The sequence below is a fragment of the Poecilia reticulata genome, chromosome 22 (assembly GCF_904066995.2).
Source record: "Poecilia reticulata chromosome 22, P_reticulata-male-v2, whole genome shotgun sequence".
NCBI classification, from domain to species: domain Eukaryota; kingdom Metazoa; phylum Chordata; class Actinopteri; order Cyprinodontiformes; family Poeciliidae; genus Poecilia; species Poecilia reticulata.
This window is the reverse complement of record NC_088851.1, coordinates 18,451,166-18,464,093: the sequence shown is the minus strand read 5'-3', so window position 1 is coordinate 18,464,093 and position 12,928 is coordinate 18,451,166. Positions and strand designations below refer to the sequence as shown.

At 39.4% G+C, this 12,928-nt stretch overlaps 3 protein-coding genes across 3 annotated transcripts in view; all 3 read right to left on the bottom strand.

The window, feature by feature from the left end:
- Positions 1–3,152, bottom strand: part of LOC103458512 (signal-induced proliferation-associated 1-like protein 1) — a 40,730-nt gene extending 37,578 nt beyond the window's left edge. The window contains exon 1 of the mRNA XM_008399375.3: positions 2,859–3,152. The gene's annotated coding sequence lies outside the window, so the exon portion shown is untranslated. The remainder of the gene's footprint in view (positions 1–2,858) is intronic.
- A 1,520-nt stretch (positions 3,153–4,672) lies between these two features.
- Positions 4,673–6,427, bottom strand: gpx2 (glutathione peroxidase 2). The gene is made up of 2 exons (XM_008399377.3): positions 5,579–6,427; positions 4,673–5,395 (listed from the first exon to the last, which is right to left on the bottom strand). The coding sequence occupies exons 1-2, from the start codon at positions 5,798–5,800 to the stop codon at positions 5,042–5,044; spliced, it is 576 nt and encodes a 191-aa protein (XP_008397599.2). The 5' UTR covers positions 5,801–6,427; the 3' UTR covers positions 4,673–5,041.
- A 125-nt stretch (positions 6,428–6,552) lies between these two features.
- LOC103458514 (ras-related protein Rab-15-like) lies at positions 6,553–12,923 on the bottom strand. Its single transcript, XM_008399378.3, has 7 exons — positions 12,785–12,923; positions 9,740–9,800; positions 9,580–9,640; positions 9,431–9,508; positions 9,268–9,357; positions 9,005–9,070; positions 6,553–7,441 (listed from the first exon to the last, which is right to left on the bottom strand). The coding sequence occupies exons 1-7, from the start codon at positions 12,906–12,908 to the stop codon at positions 7,289–7,291; spliced, it is 633 nt and encodes a 210-aa protein (XP_008397600.1). The 5' UTR covers positions 12,909–12,923; the 3' UTR covers positions 6,553–7,288.
- Between the last annotated feature and the right edge of the window lie 5 nt (positions 12,924–12,928).

Genomic DNA, 12,928 nt, shown 5'->3' with positions numbered 1-12,928 from the left:
TTCAGCAGACAGTAACTGACTCAAGGTAAGTCATAAAAAGAGCATTGCTAAGAAAGTTGTGTGGAAGGAAGAAGTGAGCAAATAAATTCTTCAACTTTATCATTGTAGGTCTGTGAAATCTATATTTTATTATTTCCAATTTTTTTCAACCCTCTTACTAAAATAATTAACTTTGAATTATATCCAACTTTAGGATTCACTTTAACAGCAGTAGCAATATTCATAGTCATTATGAATGACAAAATAATTAGATAATGCTTTAATTTGTGCTTAAAATTGACGCAGTGGTATTTATACCAAGACCATTCCTACAAACGTCCCAAGATCCGTTTTCATCCTTGTTCCGTGTCTGATTCTTCACAAGCAGGTGAAGGAGGGTTTAAATATAAAAGCAACCAGTTAGACCCGGCTGCACTTTTCCAGGATGCAACATCAAAAACTCTGAATCGGAAGACGGAACAAAAAGGATCCCTGGGTAGGTTATGAAATGTAAACAGTTAATTTAAACAGATGCAACTCAAGCATTTTAAGTGGCAAATTATAAAGCAGCACAAAGCTCCAATGAATGTTTCCTTTTATCTTTGCTCAAGCTATTCCCTTCGAGTCTATACACGGGAGACAATGAAAACATAAGCCCAACTTGGCAACAGGAAACATACTTCTGTGAATATGTGTTGCACAGACTCAAGAGGGAATAGCATTTACAATGTGAAAAACAAGAAGCAAACTGTGAGGCAAAAAAGTAGAAATGCAACATTAACATCAGACATTGGAATCAGACAATTTTACAAAGAACTGGTTCAGTTCAGCCGTCAGTGGGTCAAAAACTGACAAATCATATTTGAGATTCTATTCAATAAAATCGTCAAAACTAGAGTTTTAAATAAACCACACATTTCAGTCAACCCATTTTTTCAACAACTTTTACTTTGATGCAAATTTTGAGATAATTTAAGATCGGATAAAGACTAGGGGCATAATGCTTTGATGAACAAACGGAGATGATGTAATTCCTTAATTTTTGATGGAATAAAAATTACATCCTCTATCAAAGGATTCAAAGATGTTTTATCTTATCTATATAATCCAAAATCACAATAATCAGAAATGAAAATCAGAAATTGCTAACAGAAAAAAAAAAAAAAGGCTGATTGTTGCCACTTCAAAATAGAAAAAAAACTAAAATTATTCTTAGTAATAAATGAGAACAAGGAGCATTTATGCAGGCGGAAAACTTGAAAGCGGGTATTTTTAGCCTCCACAAGGAGCAAAATCTGCTCGAAAATTTCTTTGGACTGATGTGTGTTTTTTTTAACCTGCTGTTACTGAAATTAGACTCAGAACCTCAAATGAGCCATTTTAGGCCCACGTAGCAACACAGAGGGAGCATTCTTTCCTCCCCTCACACAATAAATCTGCTGCATTTGCCTTAGATTTATCCTCTGCAGGAAGGAATAACATCAAAAGTAAAAGGAGCAGTCTAGTGTGAGATTAGACTCAGCAGTAAAGATGGCAGAGGAGCTCTGTGATCAGTCATGCCCGCCACTGCAGGTCAGCTAAGCCTACGGGGAATGCTAAAAGTCCTTGATCCTAGCCCAGAGCTAAAGTCCAAGGCTTCCCTATTTTTCCACCTGACCAAAGCCAAGTTAAATACAAATTGTTCTGGTATTTAAGTGAAAAAAGTTATCATAATAAAGCGCTTGGTGTTTATTCAAAATATTTTTAACTAAAGTGTTTTATAATGCAACTTAAGGGAAGCATTAAAAATAAAAAAATACATATATTAATGTCTTCTAGTCTTCCATCCACTCATTGTTTATACCAACTCGTCCAGACAGGGTAAAAGGGGATATAGTGCCCATTTCCAGCAGTCACTGGATGAGAGACTGTGTACACCGGACAGGTCACCAGGGCATCACATGTCTTCTGGTCTTGTGTTTTCCAAAAATAATTCTATAAACCACTCAGCTATGCCTTTAAGTATTTCTAATTTTAAAGTACAAATGATCAAATGAAATCCAGAGTCTTAAAAAGAACATGTAAAAAAAGAAGCTTAATAGCGTTTTGGTTTATTATCTACTTGGAAGTTGGGAATCATCAGACAAAAAGTGTTATTACCCAGTCACAAAGCAGACATATTTCTTATGTGCAAAACAGTGGGCCACCACAGTTAAGCAAAAATAAAAACTTTTTACAGCCTTGATAACTTTTTGTTTTACAAATGGCACCCACCCAGACCATGCCGCTCTGAGTGGAGAACCACCTGCCCCATTTTCAAAACCACCACTTTGCACTCAACTTTAAAAAGCTTTATCAAAACCAATTTAAAACGCAGAGCTTGCTTCGCCTCATGCTGTCTACCGTTTCACTCTGCCTGAACTGCATTCATCTAGGCTGGTTTTGTTAAATCTGTATTTATAAATACAAAGTCACTAAACAGATCATTTAGTGACTTCCAGTCACCCTGGTGTTCAGGCAGATGGACATGTCGGGGGACAGTTCAGGGTTAAACAGATGTGGAAAGGATAGGAAATCACCTGGTGCCTCTGGGGTAAGTCACTCGAAAATAACTCGGGTGGTGACACATTCATTTGTTTATGTTACATGCTGTGTTTAATGGGATAGCATGCAAAATACCACCTGTGTGTGACAAACAGCGTCCTTGACATTCGCCAGGGATTCGACAATTTTGACAACAGCAGTGACATAGACGAGTCTCACCACCATTAGTTAAAAAAAGACACCACTGGCACTGATTACGCGCTGAAAAAATAAAGATATGTGCTTTCTATGTAAACACATACAGCCGACAGATGTTAGTGCGCTCGCACATGACTAGCACCACGTTCCCGACTCACCTTTTCTCCTTTTTGGATGTCACACAACGCGGTTTTCCTCCTTTTGTCTGAACTCGTAAGGTGCTGCTGTTTTAGTCCCTCACAAAAACTACGCAGTGGCTCCCTCCTCACCCTTACAAGAAACGTATTCGCTTCGGGCTCAGTCCAAAAAAATGTTCCTCCGTGTTCTTCCGAAAGGCAACTTGGAAGTTTGATAGAAAGTTACAGCTTTGCCTCGTTGCGCTATGCAGCTGCTGAAGGGATGAGATCATTCAGGCTCTGCCTCCCCTCACCTCCCTCTCTAACCCGGGAGTCTCGCGAGAAGGCAAGGTGGGGGGAACAATGCAAAGAGTTACCGTGGCAACAGAGCTCACCTGTAGAGAGTAGACAAACAAACAAAAAAAAAAAAAAAAAAGAAACGTGAAAGTAAGAAGAAAGAGTTCTCACTCTGTCTTGAAAAACACAGTGATTGGAAAACACACGACACTCCTCTGGAATATATTCAGTCCTTAATTAAGAAATTTTCTCACGTTTATATTTAATAAGATTTAATTAATTGCAGGTAAACAACAAAAATAAATTTGTTTTAACCATTAAACAAAAGATAAAAACAAAAATGCACCAAGGGGTTCCTGACATGTGATTAGCATGATTTTTAGCATGGTTTTTAGCATTTTTCTTTTCCTTCAGGTAGTCCCATATTTTCCTCAAAACAGCCTCTAACACACAGTTGTTGGTGGATTCTATGATGGTGAGATGGTCCAGTCCTGCTGAGGAATAGTTTTCCCTAACCATGATACATGTTTGTTTGTTTGTTTGTTTGTTTGTTTGTTTAGGCCAGACATGCCCTCTGCTCTGGTGTCTAAATAATTACATTTTTGGTTCATCTGTCCAAAGGACAGTCATATCATATCAGAAGTCCTGGTATTATTGCGAGTGCTAATTTGACAGGAAAGCCCTTATTTTGCCAATATCTTAAAGAGAATGGCGAACTGTTTTAAAATAGACTTTATATGGGAGCTAACAATCTGAATCCCCTACAACAACTAGGTTTATTGAAGAATCTTCTCTTTAGCCTCATGAAGTCTGAATGTCCTGCTGATTATCTTACATTTTTGAGACCAAAAATAACAACTTTTGTCTTTTCTGCCTTAACATGGAGGAAATTCTAACTGTTCTGCCCATTAAAATTACTACAACAATGAATTGGTGTTTGAATGTGACTATAGTCGAGTGGTCACACAGAAATGTAAAGTTGGAGCCAAGACAAGCAGGAATAAAAGCTGTGAAGCCTTACGAGCTTCAGTGTTTGACACCAGTGCATCCAATGCAAAACCCATCAGGACGCTGCTTGGCCTGTGCTGAGGGTAGCTCTGACATCATGAACTGATGTGAATGTGAGCGGATGTCCAGAAAATCCGGCGTTAATCTGCGGACCCTCCAAACAAAGCCCTCCGTACGTGGAAAACCAAAGCTGGATGAGAGCTTATCACACCAGAGCAATGCCGACGCTTAAATGACTGATTCAGGGCTCTTCTTCAGGAAGCAATGTGGCAGTAATGCATTCCTGCAGCTGCGTGGTTTACTTGTATCAGCAAATTTTACTTGGAAATGTAGCTTAAGTAATTGGCTGCCCACAGGCCACCGAGTAATGCTGATGCATATCCTGTCGGTTATTTTAAAAGGTGCTGAAGACAATTCCAGATTCCTTCTGCCACATTTCAAGATTCATTATTTTTGGGATTTTCAACCACTTTACAGTGAGCTTTGCTTGACAAGCAGATGTTATTTGGAATTTGTATTAAACATGAATGAAATAATAAAACACACAAATGTGAGTTTCAAGATTTTATTTCTGTGCATTCTCGATTGTGCTTGGAATGCCAATTCATAAAAGCATGACTGGAGTTTCTATTTGCATGATTAGTTGGGTAGCACCATCTGCTGGTAGCACTTATGTAAGACAAGAAACAAAACTTACAGAATAAGTTTTCATATTCTATAAAACACTATTATTTGAAATGAATAAATCACTGAAAAATGAAAATAACATCCACTAATTTTAAGCACTTATTTGACTTCAGGTGATATTCTGCCAACGTTTTAGAATATCACCCTCATTTATTAAGGCTTAAAAGTGTGAAGGTCATCTTGTCAGCTTTGACAGTAATGAATGAAATGCCATTAGGAAGTGGATGCTATTCTTAGGTCTTTGTTAATCTTAGCAGCCTTTGGATGTCAGGCTCTACGTCAATAGTTGGAAAATTCCTGCTGTATCTCTTAAAGGGCTCTCCCTCTGGCCCGATGAGGAATTTCTCAAAGTTCCAGGAGACATCCGCCCTGCTGACTGGACTCCAAACAAGAAATCTGGGATCCTGCACGAGGGAACTTGGGTCGTCTTCGGGATAAGGGAGCTTGCATTTGAGATAGGCAAAGACTGGATGTGTGTTTGCTCCGTTGACATCGCACTTCTCGAACAAGGTGAAGTTGGGCTTGAAGCCACCGCCTGGTCGCACGTGCTGCAGTGAATGCAGAATCTCACCATTGGTACAGTTTTCCTGCAGAGAACAGGCAATATCGATATTTAGAAATTTCATAAATTAAAAGGAAATAAAAAAGGTACAAAACATCACATGTAAAATCATGCGATGTTTGGGCATTTTTTTCCTACTAGCTGTAGGAAGATGTCTAAATTCTCCTTCCAGGAAATGAGTAAAAAGGTTCTCCTCTGAATTACTTACCTGGTATCCAAACTGGTTACAAGGGAAGCCCAGGACCACCAGCCGATGGGGGTACTTGCTCTGCAGCTGATTCAGCTCGCTGAAGTCCCGGGTGGTGGTGCCTCAGAGGGAGGCCACATTCTCTATCAGGATCACTCGTCCCCTGAAGACATTGAAGTCCACAGAGTCCCCTTCTAGCGAGGTGGCCCTCAGGTCATAGAAGGTCTTAGCAATGAAGGTCATCTTGGCTTCTTTGATGTATCACTGGAGGGAGACTGGGTCTCGGCATCCGACTGTATCCAAACCCCTGACCACCTGACTCACTCAGAGAAGCAAGTCGCCTTTCACAAGTGTCGGGTAGCCCTGCAGGAAACTGATCTCCTGATGAGATACATAGAGGAAGGAAACTGACTGTAAAAGCTAACAGCACATAAAATGCCTTTCCAACCACAAGTTCAATGTATTCTATTGGGATTTAATTCAGTTGATAAAAGACAAGTAGTGCATATTTGAGAAGTGGAAATAAAAGAACACAATGTATTCAAAGAATTGTACAATTAAAAATACCTGAAAAGGTTGATGTGCATTTGGATTCAGCCAGTGTGAATCAACACTATGCAGAACCGATTTACTTGCAGCGAAGGCTGAAGTCATTTGGGTTATCTCTCTATCAGCTTTGTGTATTTACCAACTTTTTTTCTTGTAGTTCATAATTTATCACTATTTTCTAAAATCCTACTAGAATACACAGAGGTTTCACGTTATGCAACACAGCAGCAGTAGGTACTGATCTTAATTAGGATGAGTTCTGGGAGGCCAGTATTGACCAGTGTTGTGTGGCTTTCAGGCATGTCTTTGTGCATGTATCAGCTTTCTTAGTCATCAAAAATTAAACATTCACCTGTCTGTCGGCATCTGATGAAATATACATGAAGCTACTGCCTGAACTCGATGCACACCTAACATTTAGTTCTAATAGAAAAAAAAAATTCTGCAAAGTTCAGACTGCACTTTATTTTATTTAAACATGAACATTGCCATGCATATTTATTTTAACTTAACATTTACAGATAACATATATTATTTAAAGTTTTGCCACAAACATTTTTTGTCCTTAAAATCACACATCCGAGTCTCCTTTAGAGACATTAAACACCTTGTGTTTAGCAGCACCTCAATATAGTTTCGCTCTTCTAAAAGTATTCAGAATAAGTACTTATAGTAACATTTTTTATAAATATCTGTCTGCATGGCACAGTAGTGGTTCCTTTAAGAAGAATGTCCATAGAGTAAATGAAACAGCTCCACTTGGTTTTAGTTTCTAGATCTTAATAATTCATATTGCTGACCTCTGTGGATGTCACAACAGTGCAAAAATATGGATGTAAACTTTGCTCTGAGTTTTCCTCAACTAATAAAAAAAAGGACAAATAAGCCCAAAGGCCACTCAATTCAGTAAACTAATGATGCAGAGATCAGCATTTGAAGAGAGAAAATATAATGAGTGGGTCAATTTAAACTGGCAGCAAGATTCCCTGATCATTCTGCCAAACCTGCCCTCTGTTGGCAGCTGCTGTTTACTGCACCTGTGGACATTTAATTTGAAAAGTGAAAGCAATCCAACACTTTCCTGTGTAACAAGTCTGTGTGTTTTTAAAGAGTCAGGAAACGGTTAAATAAAATCTAATATGCTAGAGCTGCAAGCTGAGGTTTAGTGACAGGCTTCATTTTTTAACAGGCACAAGTCCTCTGAGCATCATTATCCTGGCTGCCCTTCTCTTCCTGCAGAGCGGCCCGATCCAAATAGTTGTCCAGAGACCCCAACAGGTCGTCCACGTCCCTCATTTGAGCTTGAAGCACCAGTTCTGTCATACGGATGAATGACTGCAAGAAGAAAAGGTGAAAAAGTATAAAATTCATTGCAAAAGTATTCTTCCATATTGAACTTTTTTCACATTTTGTCACATTAAAACTAAATAATTTTAATGTGTTGAGTGGGAGTTTAGGGTTTAGACGAACACAAAGTATTGCATAAATGTAGAGGAAGATTTAGAGCAACTGTGGTTTGATTCATACTTTATGAACAAAATCTGAAAAAAATAAATATAAATTTGTGTTAAATTTGCTTTATACTCCTTTACTCTGGTACCCCTAAATATAGTTTAGTGGAACACACTGTGGTGTTTGGTGGCCTTGGGATCACATCTCTGCTTTTTGCGGATGATGCGGTCCTATTGGCTTCATCAGATTGTGATCTGCAGCTCTCGCTGGAGCGGTTCACGGCAGGGATGAGGCTCAGTGCCTCCAAATCCGAAGCCATGGTCTTGAGCCGGAAAAGGCTTCTCCGGGTCAGGGGGGTCGTCCTGCCTCAAGTGGAGGAGTTTAAGTATCTGAGGATCTTGTTCACAAATGAGGGAAGAAGGGAGCGGGAGATCGACAGGCGGATTGGGGTAGCGTCTGCCGTGAAGCGGGCGCTGTACCGGTCCGTAGTGGTGAAGAAAGAGCTGAGTCAAAACAAAAAGCGAAGCTCTCGATTTACCGGTCGATCTACGTTCCCACCCTCATCTATGGTCATGAGCTTTGGGTCATGACCGAAAGAACGAGATCACGAATACAAACGGCCGAAATGGGTTTCCTCCGCAGGGTGGCTGGGCTCTCCCTTAGAGATAGGGTGAGAAGCTCGGTCATCCGGGAGGGACTCAGAGTAGAGCCGCTGCTCCTCCACGTCGAGAGGAGCCAGTTGAGGTGGCTCGGGCATCTGGTCAGGATGCCTCCTGAACGCCTCCCTGGTGAGGTGTTCCGGGCACGTCGCACCAGGAGGAGGCCTCGGGGAAGACCCAGGACACGCTGGAGGGACTATGCCTCTCAGCTGGCCTGGGAACGCCTTGGGGTTCCCCTGGAGGAGCTGGAACAAGTGGCTGGGGAGAGGGAAGTCTGGGCCTCCCTTCTGAAGGGGACCCGGCCCTGGATAAGCGGCAGAAAATGGATGGATGGATGGATGGATGGATGGATGGATGGATGGATGGATGGATGGATGGATGGATGGATGGATGGATGGATGGATGGATGGATGGATGGATGGATGGATGGATGGATGGATGGATGGATGGATGGATGGATGGATGGATGGATGGATGGATGGATGGAACACACTGTCTTTATAAAACAGGGAATCTTGTCTTAATGGATGAGGGCAAGAAGAAAGCCAATGTTAAAAAAAAACAAAAATGTAAGCAAAAATGTTGCAATGTAAGCTCTAATTGCAACAAAAGGCGGTTCTCGTGCAGCAGTTTAATGACAAATAAAAATGAACGATTTCAGATCTTTCTTGGGAAGATCTTTAAAATAATATTTTCCTTAAAAATCACATTTATCCACTACTTTGTATTGATCTGTCAGATAAATGCATTGAGATTTCAGATTGTGATAGGACAAAATGTGTGGTACCTCACTGATGTTGCTGCTGGTGGAAGCACTGGTCTCAAAGAACTCCATCCCGTAGGTTTCTGCTAGCTGTGTGATTCGAAAGGATCAGGATGGAAATACACGAGAACAGAAATTGATTGTAATTTATTTATATTTTTCACAAACTGGTTTGATCAAAAACATGTTAAACACTAAGAAAAACACTATTGACAAATATATGTTCACCTCTACATATTCAAATCAACCCTTTTAAAAGTATAAAAACACAGACAGTAAAATTCAACCTTTTTTCCTTGGTCCTTTGTTACTTGTCTGCCAAACTCCTCATCTGCTTTGTTTCCCACCAAGATGGTTTGGACATCATCTGGGGCGAACTATACGAAAAACAAAAATATGATGCAGGACAGAGCAGCAATGGCGACGACAGAGTTAAGCGGGAGCACTTACTTCATCTACATCACTGGCCCACTTAGCTATGTGCTGAAAAGACGGCAGGTTTGTGATGTCATACACAAATATGATACCCTGTAAAATGACAGAAGAGAGTGAATGGAGGAATGTTTGATAAATGTGAGACATGTCCTGCTTCTTTGTACCTGGGCACGCCTGTAGTACTGCTTGGTGATGGTCTGATAGCGTTCCTGTCCTGCTGTGTCCCTACATAAAACAAAACACACGTAAGCGACAGGCTATTCCACAGTACACAGCTATCAGCATCTGTATGTTCAGATTATGCACTAAAAATCCACAACGTACCAGATCTGTATTCGAACCTTGAGTCCACCGATCTCTATCGTTTTCATTTTAAAATCAACTCCTAAAAATGAAAACAGGAAGAAAGTATTTTGTCACTGATAATGGAAAAACAAATGCAAAAAAAATAAATACTGATGCATGCTCCTTGTGAGGTATTGCTGCAAAGTTAATGATTTAATGTAGTCAACCTTTAATCTCATGTTGCCATGTGCTCATTCAGGAATTGCTGCAGTCAGTGGATCAATGTAATCAGCTGGGATGCCTTAAATATTTTACCAATTGACATTATGAGCAGAATTTTATTGTTTTAATATTGTCTTACAACTAGGATTGAAATAGAATGCATTTTAAAATTTTAATTGATATGAATTTTTATTTTCCATCTTTAGGGAAAAAAGTGTTTTAATTACATTTAAGTACAAAATGTAACGTTGTTTTATGAAACAAACAAAAATATGTGTTTTCTTAAAAAAATAAAGACATCCTTTCTACTAATACCTACTCTCACCCTTTCAATTGAAATAATTTCAGTGTTCAGTATTTCTGTACAAAAAGTGGGATTTATGTGACTTAAAAAGTACCTTGAGATGGTTATTGTTATGAACTGAAACATTATAAACAAAGTCAACTTTCATGCATTTCTATAAAAACTTTTAAACTTTGTTTTCAGCTTGAAAATTCAGTTTAAATGAGTCTGTTTTGGTTAGCCTTGTATGCAGGCTACTATCCTGAGAAGTTGTAACTGCTCTGAACCTGGAGACTTTTTGAATGTGTAACAAGCAAACCTTTTTGCATTATTTTTGGAAATATGTGCAACAAACAGAGTTTGAATGAAGAAATCAGGAGTATTTTTTTATTTTTAGAGAATAGATCTTTTGCTTTAATTGGCCTCTCCAAATTGCCCCTAGGTGTGAGTGTGTGTGTGCATGGTTGTGTGTCCTGTGTGTCTCTGTGTTGCCCTGCGACAGACTGGCGACCTGTCCAGGGTGACCCCGCCTCTCGCCCGAAACGTTAGCTGGAGATGGGCACCAGCAACCCTCCCGACCCCACTGAGGGACAAGGGTGAAAGAAAATGGATGGATGGATGGATGGATCTTTTGCTAAGCCTTTGGGGTTTCTAACCTTTTAAAGTTTATGCACAAGAGAGTTAGAAAAGATCATGTAAAGACTCACCTCTGACAATCAGGAGAACAAAAAGGCCTTTGTGAGACTTTACGTAAGATAATTTGTAAAGTCAAAAAAGCTGTAGCTCCAAGACACACATGTGCTAACAAAGAAGATAAATTGACTTAAAAGGTGATACTGTCTCTGCTAGGTGACAATATGAAGAGCTGAGAAATCCACAGCCTGCAGTGTAACTGGTTTGTATTAAAACAAAGGCAGTACCCAGTCCTCCATTAACTTTGTTCTTACACTGCAGCCACAGCTGAAAGTTTGATCCAAAAGAGGAAATCACTTTTGACAACTTAAATATCCACTTCAGATACGCTGTAATACAGACTGCTACAGGATATCCTTCTGCCCACAGTTATCAGCATCTACAACACTTTGCTGAACTTTACATAATATGAATTACAACAGCACTTCATTTAGCTTTTATGATTATGTTTTTTTAAGTTCGAATTGTGCCACTCTTCATTTTTACAGTTTTCTGTAGGCAGGGTAGTTTTTTCTAATCTTCTTAAGTGGTTTCAAAATAAGTGTTCTGGCTTTCTGAAAGTTCAGCTGCTGGTTTCTCGGAAGTACATCTGGAACATTACATAAATATTAATCTGGAACACGGTATCCCACCAGTTGCAACCATAACAAACACCTTCTATCTGTTTTTCAGGGAAAAGGGTGGATCCTTTCATAGTTACTCGTGGCACATGATATTTCATTTTAATATCTGCTTTTTGATAACAATTGCCATGCGGAGGGAGCATGCTGTCCAATCAATCAAACTGTATTTCTCACACTAGCTGATGCAAAAATCCAGTGGGTGAATGTTACAAATGATCATCAGGAGCTACAGTGCCTTGCAAAAGTATTCACAATACTTAATGTTTTTCCCATTTTGTCAGATTACAACCACACAGTTTAATTTAATATTTCATATTTGTGAAGATCTGTGGTGAAGAGCCTTGTCTTAAAGGTCTTGACTGTTTGTTCACTAATGTTCTTTAATTAACAAACATCTGAGGCTTACACAGAACAGCTGCATTTACACTGAGATAAAACTGGAAGTGGACTCTTGGTAATGATGTTACTTTGCACTCAGTTTATGTTGGGGAACCAGCATAAGGGGGCTGTACACAATTTTCAGATTTCTCCTGGGGGGGAAATGAACCATTTCCTCAATGAACTACTTTGTTTTCGATTGTCACATAAAACCCCCAAAACAGATTAAAGTTAATGAAACTAACATTACAAATCCTAAAAAGTTAAAGGGGTATGAATATTTTTGCAGTGCACTGTAGAGATCTAAAACCTGGACTTCATGTGAAATGCTCAAATGTCTGAGTTTAATCCAGTGTGAAGTTCAGCCCACCATCTTCGTCTCATGACATGTATAACGCAGCCTATTGACCCACACTACAAACCGCAGAGCCTTCATTTCTAGTCACATCACATGAAAGCCTATCCAGCCAGCAACATGTTTAATGCAAGTGAGTAATGAATGAAAAAAGAGACAAATAAAAGCACAAGAGACATGAAGTCCCAATGGCATTATCCACTCTATTCTGAGAAACCATCAACTGAAAAATAAGAACAATTTTTATAGACTTTACTTCTCTCAAAGTATTTTTTTTATTATTATCAAGGTTTAAGTGTTAGAGGGGTTTTAGAAAATGTAATTATTCCCAGCAGAACCTGAAACAGTCTGTAATCTTACGCCAACAAATAAACTCAACATAGACGTGGAAAAGATGGGGGTAAATAATTACAATAACTCAAAATTTGTTGTCTACCGAATATACAGTGGTATTTATCCGGTTAATCTTGTGACTGAAAACTCGTTAAGTTTGGCAAGGAGAGCTTGTCTGATGGCTTTGCTCTACTTACCGATGGTGGAAATATGCGAAGGATCAAATTCACCTTCCGTGAACCTGCGCAGCATGCATGTCTTCCCAACACCGGAGTCTCCGAGAAGGAGCAATCTGAACAAAACGTCGTATTGTTTCGCCATGACTTAAAACTAGAGCATGA

Excerpts from the sequence above, each read along its gene's own strand:
- LOC103458514 (XM_008399378.3), bottom strand. The coding sequence starts at position 12,908 with ATGGCGAAACAATACGACGTTTTGTTCAGATTGCTCCTTCTCGGAGAC. Across the intron at positions 9,509-9,579 it reads AGTACTACAGGCGTGCCCAG|GGTATCATATTTGTGTATGA; the intron begins GTACAAAGAAGC and ends GTCATTTTACAG. Across the intron at positions 9,071-9,267 it reads CAAAGGACCAAGGAAAAAAG|CTAGCAGAAACCTACGGGAT; the intron begins GTTGAATTTTAC and ends CGAATCACACAG.